This window comes from Babylonia areolata, chromosome 12, assembly GCF_041734735.1.
Source record: "Babylonia areolata isolate BAREFJ2019XMU chromosome 12, ASM4173473v1, whole genome shotgun sequence".
NCBI classification, from domain to species: domain Eukaryota; kingdom Metazoa; phylum Mollusca; class Gastropoda; order Neogastropoda; family Buccinidae; genus Babylonia; species Babylonia areolata.
In genome coordinates, this window is record NC_134887.1 from 21,597,743 (window position 1) to 21,617,424 (window position 19,682).

At 45.5% G+C, this 19,682-nt stretch overlaps 1 protein-coding gene across 1 annotated transcript in view; it reads right to left on the bottom strand.

Moving 5' to 3' along the window:
• Window positions 1–19,682, bottom strand: part of LOC143287862 (dynein axonemal heavy chain 10-like) — a 124,285-nt gene that overhangs the window by 24,439 nt on the left and 80,164 nt on the right. Inside the window, exons 54-65 of the mRNA XM_076596099.1 lie at window positions 13,049–13,137; window positions 12,682–12,829; window positions 10,428–10,516; window positions 9,150–9,347; window positions 8,254–8,487; window positions 7,112–7,209; window positions 5,105–5,286; window positions 4,334–4,470; window positions 3,031–3,248; window positions 2,295–2,516; window positions 1,571–1,718; window positions 468–603 (exon numbers count right to left, since the gene is read on the bottom strand). Coding sequence (XP_076452214.1) covers window positions 468–603; window positions 1,571–1,718; window positions 2,295–2,516; window positions 3,031–3,248; window positions 4,334–4,470; window positions 5,105–5,286; window positions 7,112–7,209; window positions 8,254–8,487; window positions 9,150–9,347; window positions 10,428–10,516; window positions 12,682–12,829; window positions 13,049–13,137 — 1,899 coding nt within the window. The remainder of the gene's footprint in view (window positions 1–467; window positions 604–1,570; window positions 1,719–2,294; window positions 2,517–3,030; window positions 3,249–4,333; window positions 4,471–5,104; window positions 5,287–7,111; window positions 7,210–8,253; window positions 8,488–9,149; window positions 9,348–10,427; window positions 10,517–12,681; window positions 12,830–13,048; window positions 13,138–19,682) is intronic.

A 19,682-nucleotide genomic window follows, 5' to 3' on the forward strand; every position in this document is an offset into this window, starting at 1 on the left:
CACCCCTAACCTACACAAACATACACACCACACACCCATCTCCACACAAGCACTCAGCCCCCTTCCCCCATGTCATGTCTGTTCTACTTTCTATCGTTATTAATGTAGGTGTGTATATCTGTTCATTGCAATGGGAAGTCATTTAAAGTTTAGTCTTTTGTGAAGGACGATGGCTTTCAAACTAGGAGGCAAAATTGCACTAGCTCTTAGTGCTGCAGCCTTGGGAGCTGGCGGGCCTTTGGAAACCATCCCCAACGCCGACGGTCCTGAAACCCTCTTGGCCGAGAGAGAAGGGGTGTAACTTGGGCAAGACACTCACCGCTATGATCAAATTCTAGCCCAGATAGTCGGGACAGCAGTTGCCTCCTCTGCTGTTCTGATGGTCATAGTCGGACACGACTGACAGTGTATCTGTCATAATGTGACATTTGAGTAACAGAAGTGAAACCAATGGCAGGCTGACTGACCGGTGACGTTTTTCTCCAGCACGTTGTCGATGACGGGGTCGATGTACTCGTCGACGTCCTGGAAGAGGAAGGGGAAGCCGTACTTGATGGCCATCTCCAGCTGCTTCAGGAAGTCATGGTCGTTGAACGTGCACACCTGCCCGTCACACACACACACACACACACACACATACACACACACACACACACACACAATCTAAGTATCAATCTAAATCTTGTTAAGTATGTGCAAATTATCTAGCAGAAGTATGTGTGTGTATGTATGCGGGGTGTGTGGTGCGTGTGTGTGTGTTGTGTTGTGTTGTGTGTGTGTGTGTGTGTGTGTGTGTGAGTGTGTGTGTGTGTGTGTGTGTGTGTGTGTGTGTGTGTGTGTGTGTGTGTGTGTGTGTGACTGAGAACAAACCAGTGACATCAAATAAATCTAATTTATCACCTGCCTTTATGGGGTACATCTATCATCCACAAAAGTTTTATTCTTAATTCAAGATTTTTTGAAAAAAATGCCACAAATGGTTTCTTCTTCTTCTTTTTGTCTTCTTCTTTGTTCGTGGGCTGCAACTCCAACAGTCACTCGTATGTACATGAGTGGGCTTTTACGTGTATAACCGTTTTTACCCCGCCATGTGTGCAGCCATACTCCGTTTTCGGAGGTGTGAATGCTGGGTGTGTTATTGTTTCTATAACCCACCGAACGCTGACATGAATTACAGGGTCTTTACCGTGCGTGTTTGATCTCAGGCACAAGGAGGTCTGCACATATGTTGACCTGGGTGATGGGAAAAATCTCCACCCTTTATACACCAGGCGTTGTTACCGAGATTCGAACCCGGGACCCTCAGATTGAAAGTTCAACGCTTTAACCACTCGGCTATTGCGCCTGTCAATTAAAGTAGGATGCAGCTATTATCTACCGGCTATATCGCAATCCAATCAATACCATTCAAAATCCATTAGCTTTATCGAAAACAGTGCCACCCATAAACCGCTGCAGCCAGGCAGACTTGACTGTTTCCAATATGCTCTCCACAAAACCTGAGAACATTTGTTGCGCTGTCCGCAGTGAATGTGGCAGTGAAAGGAGGTCCGGGGCCAGGTCAGCCTACCTTCAGGTTGTTCTTAGCCTCCTTGGTCTTGATCCACTTGAGGGCCTGCTGCTGAGGGTCGATGCACAGAGGGAAGCGGGAGGCCCGGGTGGTCAGGATTCCGTTCTGGATGGACAGCTCGTCCGGTGGCAACCCTTCCGACGTCCACCTGCACACACACACACACACACACACACACGCACACACGACATACACACCCAAGAGTACAGCCATAAGTTGGTTGTGGGTAACAATGTTTTGTATAGTCTCTTGCACACGTCTGGGTTATTGCCTATGTGTGCACTGGGTTATGCTGCTGTCTGGAAGTTTTAGTGGAGCGCATATAGATGCTGTGACGCCTCCTTGAGAAATTGAAAGTAAAACTACGTGTGTGTGTTTCAGCATTCTTCTTTGTGTACCACATACACACACACACACACGTGTGTGTGTGTGTGTGTGTGTGTGTGTGTGTGTGTGTGTGTGTGTGTGAGAGAGAGAGAGAGAGAGAGAGGGAGGGAGAGAGAGAGAGAGAGAGAGAGAGAGAGAGAGAGAGAGAGAGAGAGAGAGAGAGAGAGAGAGAGAGAGAGAAAACGTCGCTCACGGTTTATACAAAGATTAACAACCATTTAATGGGCACACCCCTCCCCCACCCCGCCGCCACGTTACTGTAATCCCATACTTGCTAAACACGCCAGAAAGTGTCTGGAGCTGGGAAGGTCACAAGACAAAAAAGCTGCCCCCTCACTTGCTGATCTCCACGTCGTTGGTAAGGAGGCTCTCCAGCCTGAAGGGGTCGGACATGGGCACCTCACGGGCCCGGAGGTCGCCCACCCAGTCCGTGTAGACCAGCTTGTCCCGGTACTCCCAGCTGAAGGCGCCCACGTAGCTGAGGAAGGCGGCGCACACCATGCAGTCGCCCAGCAGCTGAATCCGGGACTTCTTCAGAGACTTGAGCTCCGCGTTCCACCTGACAGGCACATCACAGTGGTGTGCTGGTGCTAGGGGGGAACTGACGGCTGTTTGAATGGTGTGCTCAGGGTCGGAAGAAGAAAAGTAAGGAATCAAGCCTGTATGTATCATGCGTAAGATCTGGTGCATGTACCAGCAAGTAAGTAAGCGCACGCACACTCACACACATACATGCACACATGCGCGCGTGCGCACACACACACACACACACACACACACGAACACACACACACACACACACACACACACACACACACACACAAGCGCCTGTGCGCGCAAACACACACACAACGTAGTGGAAAGAGGGAAAGAATCCCAGACAGACTGACAGGCATGCATTTAGACGCTGACATGTATTCCCCTGTTGAAGACAACGCTGATATCTTGTAATCAACTAACACACATACACGAACGAAACAAAAAGACAAACAGACAAACAGACAGGGTAGGCCGCCCGGTCCCAACACCGCCGTTCCAAGTTGCGGGACGAAGGAAGACAGGGTGGCACCTACCTGACACTCTCAGAGCCCAGGCCGGACATGAGCTTCTCGGCAGCCACCAGTCTCCTGAGCATGACGCGTTCCTCCTCCTCCAGGGCCTGCTTCTCTGCCATGGCCTCCTCGTACTTCTTGTTCAGCTCGTTCAGCTGGGCCTCCAGGCCGTTGATCTCCTTCGTGATCCGCTCCAGGTCCCGCTTGGCCATGTTGAACGTGCGCTCCAGGTTGGCCACCTGTGGCATGATCATACGTAGGATAGTCGTGTCCTCCGGCTTTGACAATCAGAACAGCAGAGGGGGCAACTGCTGTCCCGACTATCTGGGCTACAACGTGATTATAGTGGAGAGTGTCTTGCCCAAGTTACATCCACACTCTCTCGGCCAAGAGGGTTTAAGGACAGTCGGCGTTGGGATCGTTCCCAAAGGCCAACTAGCTCCCTTGGCTGCAGCACAAAGAGCAAGTGCAATTTTGCCTCCTAGTTTGAGAGTCATAATAAGCTGTAAATGTTTTCCCACTGCAATGGAGAAACCACTGATAACACAGCTCTCACTTTGCTGTTGGCCCAGCATGATAATGTAATAATAACATAATGATAATCATAATAATAATAATCAACATCATCATCATCATAATAATGGGCACTTACATAGCACTTGACCTGCGGCCCAATGCGCATTTAACAATACATGTGGTATGAATAAGACACGAGAATGTAGTGATAACTGTGAAGATACAGAAACGGTAAAAATATAGTATTAAAAAGCAACACAGTGTGACATCACTCACAACTCACGCCCCTCACTACCACCATCCTCCACACACACACACACACACACACACATCAACGCACATACAGGCACAATGACGGTCTTGTTGGAGAAGCATACATAATTTGAAATATTATTTGAACAAATGTTTTACGGTTAGACTGGAAAGATCTAACAGTGAAACAGTGTCTGGTATTCTGTGGTGGAGACTTCCAAAATCAATGTCCGTAGTGTGCAAATGTTTGGAAATCATGGGTCTCTGGACTGTAACGCGTACAAAGGGCTTGTCATTACTGCATGTAAGTTAAAACGTGTACCGCGAATGTGCGCATGTTTGTGACTGTATTAGATCTTGTGAATGTGTATGTGTCTATCTTCTCATATGCTTTGTGCGTTCTGTACTTTGGAAGGCTTTCCTGTACTCATTTCGATCTTTTTCTCCATAATTACATGTACATTGATTTCAATGGTACAGTATATAAATATTTTTAACAACCCGACAGCAAAACCACACAGCTTGCGTCCTACCAGAAAACCACACCAGTGCACACCTTCTCTCTCTTGGGTTTAATTTCCTTGAAGACGGCACAGTAGCCCATGACAGCCTCCACAAACTTCATCAACCCAGCTCCTGCCTTGCTGATGGCCTTCATGTCGTCTATCGACATGTCCAGGTCCTTCAGCAGAGCTGTACAAGACACAGCAACACACAAGATACACAACGACATTTATAGCACAGGTCTGTCAGCTTGGCACATCGGCACATGCATAGAATGTATGCGTGACTGCATGAGGACGAGAGCGCTCACCATACACACATACGCGCGCGCGCGCGCGCACGCACACTCAGGGTCAATCAAGTACACATGCAAATTATGACATTATTCATCGTCCATACATTATGCAGTATCTGTATGTGAATGTGTGTGTGTTTGTGGGTGGTGGTGTTGGGAGTGGGGGTGGGGTGCGCGTGCGCGCGCGTGTGTGTGTGTGAACGGATTCATGAATGTGTGTTTTTCGCATAAATGAACTGGAAATTAAAACAAAACTAATCTGCAAGAATAGTTTAGTCGTATAGCCGTGAAATTTAAACTGATAATTGTTAAAAAAACAAAACAAAAAAACAACAGTGTGGCAATCAACTTCCTTCATGATCAGCCATCATTTCAAAGTTAGAAAATATGCGCTTGGTTTCTTGAGAGGAAATACAACAAAAAATAAAAGAGAAAACACCTTATGTGGTGCCGGTAGTCCATTTTTTGCTTTGGAACTTAAACGACTATTTAACGAGCGGTCAGAAATGCTTTGACAGGGGAAATGACCTCTGACAGCACTGGTCTGCTTGCTGGTGATGTTGTCCACGTCCATCTCCTTCAGCTGTTTGAGGAAGTTGGGGTCGGACATCATGCCCTTGGCCGACTTCCAGGAGATCTCCTTCAGGCCTCGCACGATGGCGATGCACTCACACACCGTCTGCACCGCTTTGGGGGGCTTGGCGAACGACCTGCCGGCATAGCATAGCATCTCTTCAGAGAAGGCGTACTTCGTATTAGGCGCCCAGACCCCACTCCCACCCCTTCCTCTCTCTCTCTCTCTCTCTCTCTCTCTCACACACACACACACACACACACACACGACTCGGCCGTCCACGGGTCAGGTCGCATTACAAACTGCTCCTGTACTATTGTGTTCCAAAGCACATTTCCAAAGACTTCTAGTTGAAGTTCGTTTCGATAAGTGACAGACACTTGTAAAAAAGGTGTGCTACCTCCAGTCTTCATTTTTTAACAAGCATTGGATAAGTATCCTGTTGACTGCGACGGAATAATTGATACTTGGTGACGAAGGACTGCATAACAGTAATGCAATGCAATTGTTCAGTGTGAGTACTTTCCAACTGATAATTTCGGAAACTGTCCATTTTTTAACACTTGTCTCTCGGGGAATCGAACCCAGGTCCACTTCACACAGATAACGATAAGCCTTATGAAAATGAGCAAACACCTGCTGCCCCCACACCAAAGACATGGCACAGCTGATTCTGAAGGCGATCTACAGAAAAAGCAAAAACACAGTGACGTACTGATCTGCCAGCAATCATGTCAAAACTAGACAGGGTTAGTGTGAAATATGATGAGATCAACGAAAGATGTGACACGTTAGATCAAGGAAACTGAAAACTGTCAACTGTCGTGTCAGATATCATCACTGACGTCACTCACCTGTACACGGACACTGATGACCATAAAGAGGCCACACAGAAAGGGTCCCACTCTGTGGACAACCTAGGTATTTTACGTAAAGAAATTCAAAGCATTGATCGGTTGGGGGAATTTTTTCCGCAGAAACAATCACCATTGACATGGCTTTCCGCAATGTGGCCAGAACAGGACCATGAACGTTGTGCCAAAGTGGAAGAGGGCAGCGTCAGGACACACGGATTTGCATATGGGAACCCGAAACCAATGAGTACAAAAATTCGCAGCCGAAGACTAGCTGGAAATACTGAAAAACAAAGAAGCCAGGGCCCAGCTGGAAACTGAGGGCGTGCTTGTGGCGAACGACCTGACCAGACGACAAGCGGCCATGGTGGCACAGACAAACACGATGGGATGTCCGCCTTCTTTGTGCGAGGTGTCATGGCGATCGGGATGAAGAGTGCAGAAATTATCCCCCATGACAGTAACCGACAGTGTACAGGAGGCAGTCCGGTAGAGGGAGACACAGGCAGCAGGAATCACCAAGAACACGCCATCGAGTCCAGCACAACACGCCATCAGTCATGACAGCAAAGGGGATTCCCCGAGTCACGTGATGTCAGTCAACACCCACCCACCAAGCCCTTTCTGTGGCAGTGATGACAGGGGAGGGAGAGGGGGGAGATGGCCAACAGTGGGGAAAGCGCTTCACGTGGTGAAAAGAACACACTGGGTGGTAAGGCTGGGAGTGAGAGGGACCGCGCGTGCAGACCGTGGTGACAAAGGTGGAGACAGACAGCGAACGGGGCTGAAGACCTGGCGGTCAGTGACAGATAACATCCACCTGAAGCTGGGGGCAGTGACAGGCGAGCACTGCGCTCTGGGTCATGTTCTAACAAGTAGGACAACAGTCAAAACACTGGACGATTTTTTTTCTCTCTCTCTCTCTTTTTTAACAATAATGAAACCCAATGAAGTAAAATAGTTGACATTTCCTTTATGAATTACGAATGTTCCTTTGATTTTGATTTTGACAGAGACCTCTGCAGACAGTGATGATGAAAATGATAATAACTATGGGAATCATGGCGATGGGAATGGCGAGGCAGTGAGGCTGGGAATGTACTGCACCTGATTTCAGTGACGTCAGACTTGTCCAGGTCGTCCAGTGCCAGGCGAGCGGCTTCAAGGGCTGGCAGAGCCTCCTGCAGGGCTTCCTCCGCCTCTCCCTGGTCACACACACACACACACACACACACACACACACATACACACACAGAGATTAGTGTTACTTGTCAATTGGGTTGCAACCAGAAGCTAACAATCTAAAATAATAATAATAATAACAATAATAAAAAAAGAGAGAAATATGTGGAGTGATGGCCCAGAGGTAACGCGTCCGCCTAGGAAGCGAGAGAATCTGAGCGCGCTGGTTCGAATCACAGCTCAGCCGCCGTGGTGGTCTGGAAGCTAGTCATTCGGATGAGACAATAAACCGAGGTCCCGTGTGCAGCATGCACTTAGCGCACATAAAAGAACCCACGGCAACAAAAGGGTTGTTCCTGGCAAAATTCTGTAGAAAAATCCACTTCGATAGGAAAAACAAATAAAACCGCACGCAGGAAAAAAATACAAAAAATGGGTGGTGCTGTAGTATAGCGACGCGATCTCCCTGGGGAGAGCAGCCTGAATTTCACACAGAGAAATCTGTTGTGATAAAGAGAAATACAAATACAAATACAAAACATAGGACACCGTCACGAATACGCGCGATTACGCGCATGTAAACGTACATGCACACTATACTGACGCATACTTCTTCGTTCGTGGGCTGCATCTCCCACTTTCACTTGAATGTACACGAGTGGGCTTTTACGTGTATGACCGTTTTTACCCCGTCATGTAGGCAGCCATACTCCGTTTTCGGGAATCTGCTTGCGTTTTCACACGACGGGAGTTCAGGCACTAGCAGGTCTGCACGTTTGTTGACCTGGGCGATGGGAAAAATCTACACCCTTTACCCACCAGGCGCCGTTACCGAGATTCGAACCCGTGACCCTCAGATTGAAAGTCCAACGCTTTAACCACTCGGCTATTGCGCGCGTCATACTGACGCACACAATGCACACACATGCACGCACATATACACACGCACACCACACATACATGCTCAATCCACCTGATCGCACATACAGTCCGGCATCGTATCCAGCACAGTTTCAAGCCAACAGACCAAAACATAACTAAACCAAGAAACCAGTGTTGGGCCTTGCCTTTTCCTTTACGATGATGACACTCTGCTCCTCAATCTCCTTGCCCTTGGACTCGGCGATGGCTTTCTTGGAAGTGGCTTCCGTGGAGGCCTTGGAGATGCCGGCGAGCAGGGCCTCGCAGGCTGCAGACTTCTCCTTTACCGCCACCTTCTGCACGGCTAGCTTCTCGTTCAGCACCTTCAGCATGTCACTGGCTTCCGCGATCTTCTCCAGGCCCCCCATCAGTCGGTCACACTGGGTGGGAGGGGACAGAATAAAGTGCACCTTCAGAACTCTGCGTTATCTGACGCTTCGTGTCTCTGTGACTTCCCTACTCACACCATCTCAACTCACCATGATCATCTTCAGATCCCCTCCGTTTCCGCGTTCCCAGATTCAAAACACTCCATAATCGGCCACCCGCTCTTTCTCCATCTCTGGACCTTACGTAAACTGGAAATGAGCTCTCTCTTTCGTTTCGTGAAATCTCTGTACAGAGCCCTGGCCTTGAAAAATACCCGTTTCTAAAAAAGCAGCAGCTCCCTCCTTCCCTCTTCCCGGTCTACAGTCTCTCTAGATTTCGCACAGTTGTCTCACTTTGAATAGTTAGAACCGTTCCCACGATAATTCTTACTACTTTTTAACGACTTTAACGAAAATTATTCTGCTCTTGTGCATGCTGCATGTATGTGTGTGTGTGTGTGTGTGTGTGTGTGTGTGTGTGTGTGTGTGTGTGTGTGTGTGTTTTCTTACTTAAACTGATTTTTGCTTGGCTAGTACAAAAACACATCTAACTGAGAGTATTTACGTTCACACTACGCCATTTGGAAGTTGTACATTCTTTCCATATCTCCAAATTGAATTATGTCTCGTTCAAATCTGAATTCACACGTTCGAGCGCTTTGCTCAATACTTACCAGACTCTGGATGTATTTATCTTTCTCATCCAGAAGTTTGAGATAGGTCTTTATGAAGTCCAGGAAGTTGGTGGGGGTCACGTAGTTGTTCCGACGAAGCTGCTGCTGGAAGCGCTTGCTATAGATCCCCACACTCTGGTGAACCAGCACCACGTGGCTGATCAACTCTTCCCGTTTGTCGAGAGGAACCAATGGATTCTGCACAAACACTTATTGCGAGCTTCCCGGTTGTCTAGAGGGATCAACGAGTACTATACGTATTTGGGTCTTCCCGTTCGTCTGTGGGAATCAATGGCTACAGTGCACAACACAGCACTATTGATAATGGGGTCTTCCCGTTTTTCTTGAGGACTCAATGGGTTTAACACAGTACAACTGGTAATGGGGTCTTCCCGTTCGTCCAGATGAATCAGCAGGTTCTCTGTGTAACACAGCACAGACAGGTAATGGTGTCTCCCCAACTGTCTGGGGGAATAAATGGGCTCTGCCCAATACACGACAAGTGGTATTTCCATTTCTCTCAAAAAAGAAAAAAAGGGGGCGATAGGGGGGCGGGCGGGGGGTAGAGGGGGGGGGGGAGTTCTGAGCACAACACAGCACGGTAAGTGCTATATCTAAAAGAATCAAAGGATTATGCACACAATACATCCCCATAACCTGGTATAGGTAATTGGGTCTATCCGTTAGTCTGGAAGAATCAGCAGATTCCATACATAACATAGCACAACAGGTAACCCATCTGGCTCAAGGAAGCAACAAATCTAAAACAACGTGGCACAATCTGTGATCTGGTCATCCCGTTTGTCAACGTTCACGCACATGTCAGTATCAGATGCCATGTTCATATTTAGGACATAGTTAATTAAGGGGTATTTCACTCAATACCTTTTCGAATTCAGTTCCATACAGGCAGTTATCTGGTTGGTTGTTCATCCAGTACATTTCCATGTATTTAATCAGTTTTCACTGCCATTTTGTACACATGACTAAACATCCATCCGTATATAAAAACATACCCATTGATGTGTGCTTGTATGCATGCATTCAAACACAGAAGTGGGCACACACACACACACACACACACACACACACACACACACACACACACACACACACACACACATACAGAGTTGTTGCTTATTCTTATTCAATGTGCCATCATGAAATAAAATGTTGACTCTGACACACACACCCAATCTCTCACAGGTGCGCACATGTGTTCAGGTATCCTCTGCACATGTAATATTGCTCGCAGCTGTATGCAGAGACACTACTCACGTCGCCTGCAATGAGCACACTGGCCACAGCAAAGAGGGCCTGCTCTGGCCAGGGGAAAAACCAGTCAATGCTGGCGTTGTTCACCAGACCTGCACCAACACATCATGTTCTCTTGGTATTTCGGTAAGTCTAAGATCACAGGAACAACAAATCGATACACTGCTAAGACAAGAGAGGCAAGGCCTTCAAGACTCACTTGTGACACGCGCTGTATCCAGCAAAGGAATCGTGAGAAAAATACAGATATTTTACAAAAAAAATTAAATGGGTCCTGTATTAGATATTAATAAGCTTTAAAAAGAATTTTTAAAAAGGCCTGCCAGCTGGATCGAACCACGGATGTTCTGTTCAGAAACATGCCGTCTAATCCCCAACGCCACGCCGCAATCTGACGTCATACGACCGTCGTTTTTAGCGTGATGGAAATATTATTGTATTTAAAGTAATAACACCATTTAAACAATATTTTCTTAACATATATTGATTGTTTTAGAAATTCTTTTAATTCGGCCATAAAGGAGACGTTGACATCGCCTCAGGCACACTGCAACATATCTAGATCTGCACAAACCAATCTGACACAGAAAGAAACATTCGATCCATTTTTTTCTTTTATTGTCTTTCCAGTTAATCTAGTATCTACATTAGAACATTCATATGAAGTAAACTCGTCGATGGTGTAAATAGTGTCACTGTATGTGTTCTGTCCAAAATTTGTATTTCTTTTCTAGTAATTGCAAACATGTAAAACGATGTCATGCCGTCTTCTTACCAAGCACAGCCTGCGTTCCGGCAAGGGTAAATAGCGTTTTCGGACTCCGGAAGTAGCCTCAACGAAATAAAAAGTTAATGATCCAGAAATACGGTTTAATTCGGGAGACTTACAACCTATCATTCGTATGATCGTGAAGATTTCTTTCCAACTATATTCAAGCCAAATTTGGTATTGGCAGACAAAGCATTTCCAGAGAAAATGGCAATGTTTAAGTTCACCACGGACAAACAGACGTACATACAGACACACACACACAGACAACCGAACACAGGGTTATAACACTGACTCACTTTGTTTGCACAAGTGAGTGGAAAATCAGAATGACCGTAACAACAACATGGGCACATTTATAACGGAAACGAACCTACTACAAGCGATTTAGGCCCAACAGAAATGTAATGAAAACAGAGAAAATCAACTACGAACTTACAGCCATGAGAACCATGAGACAATTCTAATGAACCTCTAATCAATGACTAGATGTGTGACAGATGCTATGTATCCAGATTGAATCGTGACGCAAAAATGACGTCTTTTTGAAAAAAATTGAAATGCTGTATGGATTAAAAGCTTTAAAGACTTTTAGGACATGCAGACTGGTACAACACGGATGTTCTGTTAAACTGCCGTTACTTCCAACCAACGACACTGACGATTCTCGACCGTGCAGTTTCTAGCTCTCACTGGAGAATATTATGGTAATTTAAGTATGAAGGCCATTTACTGATATTGTAATATCTTGTTGTTTAAATTGCCTTTGGTTGGGGGCCAGAAGGGAGACGTTGACATCGCCCAGGCACACGTATAACTGTCATGATTGCACAACCATTTGAAGATACAGTTGATTTTGTTGACCTTTGTTTGTCATTCCCAGTTAATCTAGTATCACATTGAGAACATTCATATGAGAGTAATCGTCGTGTTGTAAGAAGTGTCACGTATTGTTCTGTCCAATATTGTATTTCTTTCTAACACTGACTCACTTTGTTTGCACAAGTGAGTGGAAAATCAGAATGACCGTAACAACAACATGGGCACATTTATAACGGAAACGAACCTACTACAAGCGATTTAGGCCCAACAGAAATGTAATGAAAACAGAGAAAATCAACTACGAACTTACAGCCATGAGAACCATGAGACAATTCTAATGACCTCATCTGACAACATGAGCAGAAGAGGCCTTCACGACTCGCAAATGTCCCCTAATAAATTCAACATATAAAACAGGAAGAAAAATGGCATCGTAAAGTGGAGAATCAAACTCACGATGGGTGCATATTTTGAGTATCTAATAGCACAGTGTTATGCTGATGCTGATGCCCAGAGCTAGGCCTCTGGAGTATGTCAAAGACTGAAGGCATTGTAAACCCTTCAGTCTCGAGGTAGCCTAAGTTACAGAGGGAATATCGAGATCGAGGCAGTGCGTGTTATTGTGACTGACCGCGGGGACCAGGGCAAATTCACTGGGTGGCTCACCCGGGAAATTCCTGCAGCGTGTCCTGAGCACTTCTCCGACGGGCGACATGGCCAGCACGATGTGCAGGTTGCTGGCACACTTGCTGATGAAGAACTGCCAGATGCTTTCCTTGGCTATACACCCAGCCTTCTGGGCATCGCCACGAACCTGGACACAACGTTATTACACATGACCAGTCTCTGTCTCAACACACACACACACACCCAAACACACACACACACTAAGTAAAGGATTGAATAGTTATCGCTTTTCTCCTGGTGTAGGCTTCTAGTTCTCTATGTATCTGTGTGTGTGTGTGTGTGTGTGTGTGTGTGTGTGTGTGTGTGTGTGTGTGTGTGTGTGCCTTGCGTTACACAATGTCCTCACCTGACCAATGATGGCTTCCTTCTCATCATCAGCGAAAAGCGCTGGTACCATGCCTGATGTCAGCATGTTGTTGATCAACTCAAGAAATCCTGAAATCAGACACACACACACACACACACACACACACACACACACACACACACACACACACTAATACTGAAGACAGTTGTGTTATCTCTGTCATTGAAACAATGACACTTGCAGGCACACTTTTACCCACATAGTGAAGCGTCAGTGAAATCCAGTCCTCTGAAAACTTCGTTGTTCTTTTACCGAAAGGCAATGAAATATTCTTTGTTTGATTATGTCAAAACAGCAGCATTTCGACCACCATCCATCTAACCTGTGGTAGATGGGGAATAAAAATAATCAAAATGATTTTATTTGCCATGGATTTCAACATGGAACCTGTAGCGTAGCATCCATATGTGATAGCTTTCGAAAGACTGGCTATATTTCGGATTATATTTTTGAAAATAACTTTGATATCGTATTTCTTACCGAAATCTGGTTAAAATTACAAGGTCACGAACACAAACTTAAACAACTGACACCCACCCCCACCCACCCACCCCCACCCCCACCCGCCCTGCATACAAAACCAATTCACTTCCTCGACTGTATCGTGGAGGTGGTATCACCATCGTCTATAGAGACATCTTGGAGTCTTCCCTTTCCTTCTCCCATAACCACGCCTTTCCACATGATACTTTTGAAATGCTCGAAGTCAGGGAAGAAGACAAAAATGACTGCAGGATTCTTCAAAGACAAAAAAACTAAAGTTTATAAAAAAAACCTTTTTGGTGGTGGCTGAATCCTCTTTGTACAGTGGGACACGACGTTTCGGACCATAGGCTCGTTGTCAAGTGATGAGAAGAGGACAGTTTGAATAGGAAAGCCTATGTGAGGAAAGGATGATGACATCTCACACCAAACGCCTGTGTCTATCTCTGTCCAATCATTCTCTCTCTCAGCTCGTTACAGAACCAACACACAGATCTGGCCATACGTTGGACTGGCTCATCACACGTGACTGATGCAATGATTGAGTCAGTGACTGTAAATGACGAACTCTCTTCCGACAATTCTGCTGTCATATTCTTGCTTAATATCTAAAAACCTACCAGAACCAAAAAATCCGTTACTCGTCGCAACCTGAAATCCATCAACATTAACACTTTTTCTTCTCACTTTCCAAAATTTCCTCCCGCACCGACGTCTCTGCACATTACAACACTGTCCTCTCTCAACTGCTGGAACAAGCACCACCCACTACCCCAATACCCGCATGCTCCCTGATAGACCTTCCACCCCATGGCACACACAAGACATTCGACTTGCAAAACGCAAACGGCGATGGCGATCAGCAAAACTGAAGTCCACTATCAAATCTTCCGAAAACAAATAAATAAAGTCAAACATATGATCTCATCAGCGAAGACAAGCTTCTTTTCTTCTCAATTTCTCGATGCCACATCCAGCAAATCTCTTTACTCTATCATGTCAAATTCTTGGTACTGTAAAAAAGACTCCTCTTCCTTCTACCTACACTTTATACGAACTCCCCAATGTCTCCTCCTCTTTCTTTTTCGACAAAGTCCAAAATATTCGTACCATCTTAGACTAAACGCCTTTCCAACCTGCTCATCCTGATCCTCAATTCAACAGCACTCCTCTCCATTCCTTAAATCCACTGACTGAAACAGAAGTCCATGAAATCCTGAAAGAAATGACAATAACATCCTGTGAGCTCGATCCCATACCAGCCTCTGTCTTTTCCCAGTGTGTCTCACAGCTTCTCCCGACAATCACCAGTATTGTCAACTCATTCCTTCTCAATGGAACGTTTCCATCCACTTTCAAAACTGCAATCGTCCGGCCTCTTCTGAAGAAATCCAACCTTGACGCAAACATTTTGAAAAAAAAAACTATCGACCAGTTTCTAATCTTCCATTCCTGTCCAAACTCCTTGAAAAAGCTGTCCTGAAGCAGCTCAACAATCTCATCCACCCATTTCAGTCTGCCTATCGTGCTGACCACAGTACCGAAACCACTCTCCTCCACATCCTGAATAACCTGCTGTTAGCGTCCGACTCAGGACAGATCTCCCTTCTCACTCTTCTTCACTTATCAGCCGCCTTTGACATGATAGACCATTCAATCCTTCTTTCCCGTCTTCATTTTACATTTGATATCAACGGCACTGTTCAAATCTTATCTCACTGACCGATTCCAGTCTGTCATTGTTGATAATTTCCAGTCTGAACCGTTAAAATCGAACATGGAGTCCCACTGGGATCTGTTTTAGGCCCAGTGCTCTTCACATTGTACACTGCTACTCTCGCTGAAATTATCAACCGCCATAATGTCAGTCATCATTCTTATGCTGATGACGCTCAACTCCAGAAGAGTGATACCCCCGAAAAACTGTCGTCGCTCTTGCAAGAAACATCCGACTGTTTCTTGGACATTCAAAACTGGATGACTCTAAATAAGTTACAATCGAACGCAGACAAAACTGAAGCAATGATCATAGGAACCAAACAAAAACTCTCTTCCATTACAACTGACACAATCAAACTTGGCAGTACATCCATCCCTCTTTCCACGTCAGTCAGGAACTTCGGCGTTGTCCCTGACATCACACTGTCCATGCAAAAATGTATCCGTCAGACATGTCAATCCTGCTACTGTCAATTGTGGTGCATCAGTTCCATCTGGAAACATCTGTCCATTGATACAACATCCAGACTTGTCGTTTCTCTCATTCTCTCTCGCCTTGACTACTGTAACTCTCTACTGTCTGGTTTGCCTGCTTCATCCATTCAGTCTTTTCAGCGCATACAAAACTCTGCTGCCCGACTCGTCCTCAGAAAGAAAAAAATCTGAGCACATTACTCCTCTTTAGCAACATCTCCACTGGCTCCCTGCCTCACACAGAATAAAGTACAAGATCAGCACTCTATGTTATAAATGTATTCACAAATCTGCTCCTTCCTATCTCTACGGCTGCCTTCACCTCTACACTCCATCTCGCTCACTACGATCGGCTTCGGATCCACTCCGTTTGCGCATACCCAGATTCAAACACCCGACTGTTGGCTGCCGTTCTTTCTCTGTCTCTGGACATTGCATTTGGAATGAACTTCCTCTTCGTCAAGTCTCCACACTCAGCACTTTCAAGTCTGGTCTTAAAACCCACCTCTTCCCAAAATAGCCTCCATTCCCTGTATATTCCTTGTCTTCAGTTTCTCCAGTTTTAGAGTTATGCATGCGTGTGAATGACTGGTGCGAAAGAGCTTTGATTTGTCTCTGCACAAGATTCAGCGCTATATAAATACCATTATTATTACTATTGTTATTATTATTATTATTATTACTTTCTCCCTCAGTTTTTGGTCTCGTCGGAAAGACTCTTTACCGTGCTGGGGTTCAAATCTCAAGACTTTATTTTTCCTCGACGGCTGTTTGATACTCCGAGAATGAGAATCTCAACAATTGAGAAATTGGCATATGATTTTGACATTTTATGTCTCCAAGAGACCAGGACAAGTGCAGACAGACCAATACATTTTGAAAATTTCACAGTCTTTCAAAGGAATGAAGGAAGAGGAGTAGCAATCATACTGAACAAAAATCTAAAAAAAACAAAGTTTCCACCATAAATCTAGAGAAATGGTGTAGCAACTCATGTGAACTAGTGGGGGTGCGTCTCGAAAAACCTGACGGAATTCACAAAAGCATCGTGCGCATCAATGCCTATGTTCACCCAGGAACCTGTACAACAAAAGAGGATTGGGCCTTTTTAGAGGAAATAGAGAACGAACTTGGAGACTCAGTCATTATCTGTGGAGACCTCAATGCAAGATCGAAGCTATGGGACCAGCGGAACACCAACCCACAAGGACTCGCACTTGAAGGAATGATAGGGGAAATTCTTCTTAGCCCATTAACAACCACATCCCCAACTCGCCTTGGAACAAGACAAGGGGACAGTGACAGTGTGATCGACATCGCTCTAACATCTCCAAAATTCAGAGCAGAAATGAATGCAGAGACGCTTCCACACCAAGGCAGTGACCACCTCCCGGTAGTGTTCAGTCTACAGAAACTGTCAGATAAACCCTGTATGAAACTGCGTGACCAATTTTAGTATGAAACCAAAGAGACAACCGTCATCGAAAAATTAAGACGCAGAAGAAACAAAAGAACGGCACCGAACAGGATGCAAACTATTCAGCCCCCATGGTGGAATACCGACACACAGAGAGCCTGGATAGAAAAACATGCGGCTGTCAAACTTTGGCAAAAAGAAAGAACAAAACCATCTCCGGACAAAGATATTGAAACAAAAATGAAAGAAAAAACTAAACAGTTTGAAATCATTGCTCAAGAGGCCAAAAATGACAACTGGAAACAGTTTTGCGAGGCACTCAGTTATGACTCAACATTGACAGAGTTCTGGCAATTTTATCGTCGCATGGAAGGGAAAACGTGCACAACAACAACCCCAGACATGGTAGACACTAAAGGAACCAAGCTTAAGACAAACGAAGAAAAAGGATCTGCCCTGCTCAAACGTTTCATACAACAGAGCGATCAAAACAACTTAGATGAGAAAAAGAAATATGTTGAGGAGTTAAACCAAACCCTTATGCAGACTGGACCTGATAATGACTTGACAATAGATTATCTAAACGAAGCAATAGCTAAATGCAAGAAAGAATCAGCCCCTGGCCCAGACAAAGTTCGCAACTCGGACATCAAGGAACTATCGGAAGAAGACAGAAGCAACCTTTTCAATCTATATCAAAACAGTTTCCACAATGGACATGTACCAGAGGACTGGACACACAGCTTCTTAAAACCCATACCAAAACCAGGAACGGACCATCATCAGGTAAGCGGCTACCGGATCCTAACCATGCAAAACTTCGCTGGAAAGCTCATGGAACGCATGATAGCCAGGAAACTTGCAAGGGATCTTGAACACAGGCACATTCTCCCTTCAAATCAAGGTGGTTACAGAACAGGCAAGTCCACATGGGAAAACGCAGCTGCTTTTGCATATGAGGTGTATGAAGGATTTCAAAGAAAAGAAGAAACACTAGCAGTAGCAATCGATCTTGAAGATGCCTACAATAAAGTCCAGTTTGCGCACCTCATGGAGCTGCTACTAAGGTATGGAGTAAGTTTGACACTGACAAGATGGATAGCAGCAGCGCTTCAGGAAAGAACCGTCGTCCTACGCCTCGGAGATTGGATGTCTGCACCTTCTAAACTATCCATGGGACTGCCACAAGGGTCTCCGCTTTCTCCTGTCCTCTACAATGTCTACACGAAGGGCCTTGCAGACTTAAACAACAATGGAATAGCTCGGGTGCTTACTCTTGCGGATGATGGCCTGGTCTTCAAAACTTCGAAAGATGCTCAGGAAAGAACTAAAGCCGTCCAGAAACAACTAAACAATATTGCTCAATGGTGCTAAGACACAGGATCTTCCATCAATCCAGCGAAAGCCCAAACGTTGCTGTGCACCCTCAACAACAGAACCGCGAGCAAATCACCACCTTCTGTGTCACTCGATGGGATTCAGATCGAGAAAACTGAATGCCTACGCTACCTAGGAATACACTTCGACAGGATGCTGACCTTCAGAAAACATTCGGAAAATACTGTTCTCAAATGCAAAAAGGGCCTTTCAGTCTTAAAAGCAATGGCAACCAAAGGTATTGAACAACGCCACCTCTTCCTGCTATACCAATCACTCGTCCTCAGTGTGATCGACTACGAACTTGGGCGAACAACACCGTCTCAAAGCAACCTCCTAAAATTAGAAAGAGTTCAAAATGAAGCTATGAGGCTGATCCTTGGAACAACAAAAGACACACCCACAGAAACCATGCGATACCTGCTTGGCCTTCCTTCAGTGCAGGCCAGAAACAAGTTAGAACAGGTCAAGACCTACCTCAAAGCATCAGAAAACCCTCAAAACCCACTGAATGACGCAGTCAAAGAACCAAAAGGCAGCCGCCTAGGACGAGGAAGATCATGGATGGGGCAAGCAGAAGACACAATCCAGCTAGTATGCCGACTACAAGACCTGAAAGAAACAAAAGAATGGGAGAAAAACCCCGAAAACCTCAACCATCTATTCAACACAGCCATTTCACCCACTCTAGGAAGACATTGTCGGGAATAGCCAGAGGGCAAAACTGATGCGGAAGTGAAGCTACTCATAGAAGAAAACAGTAAAGAAGAGGACATCATCATATACACAGATGGCTCAGTCACCAAAGACCAATCCGGTTGGGGATTCACTGCGAAACAAAATGGAAAAACAGTTAGGGAAGAGAATGCTGCCTACAAAGTCACAACCTCCATCCTAAAAATGGAAGTTGAAGCTGTGACACATGCCCTCCAGTGGCTATCGTCCATCCATACGCCTGGAAACCAACATGCCATGATTCTAACCGACTCAATAAACCTCATACAGAAAATTGAAAACGGAATGGGAAGCCTAGAGTGGCATAAGGCAATGCGCAACTTTCAGATTAAAAAAACTCACATGGTCATACTGCCCGGGACATGCAGGTGTTAAGGGAAATAAGCGAGCTAACAGACTTGCTGGTAA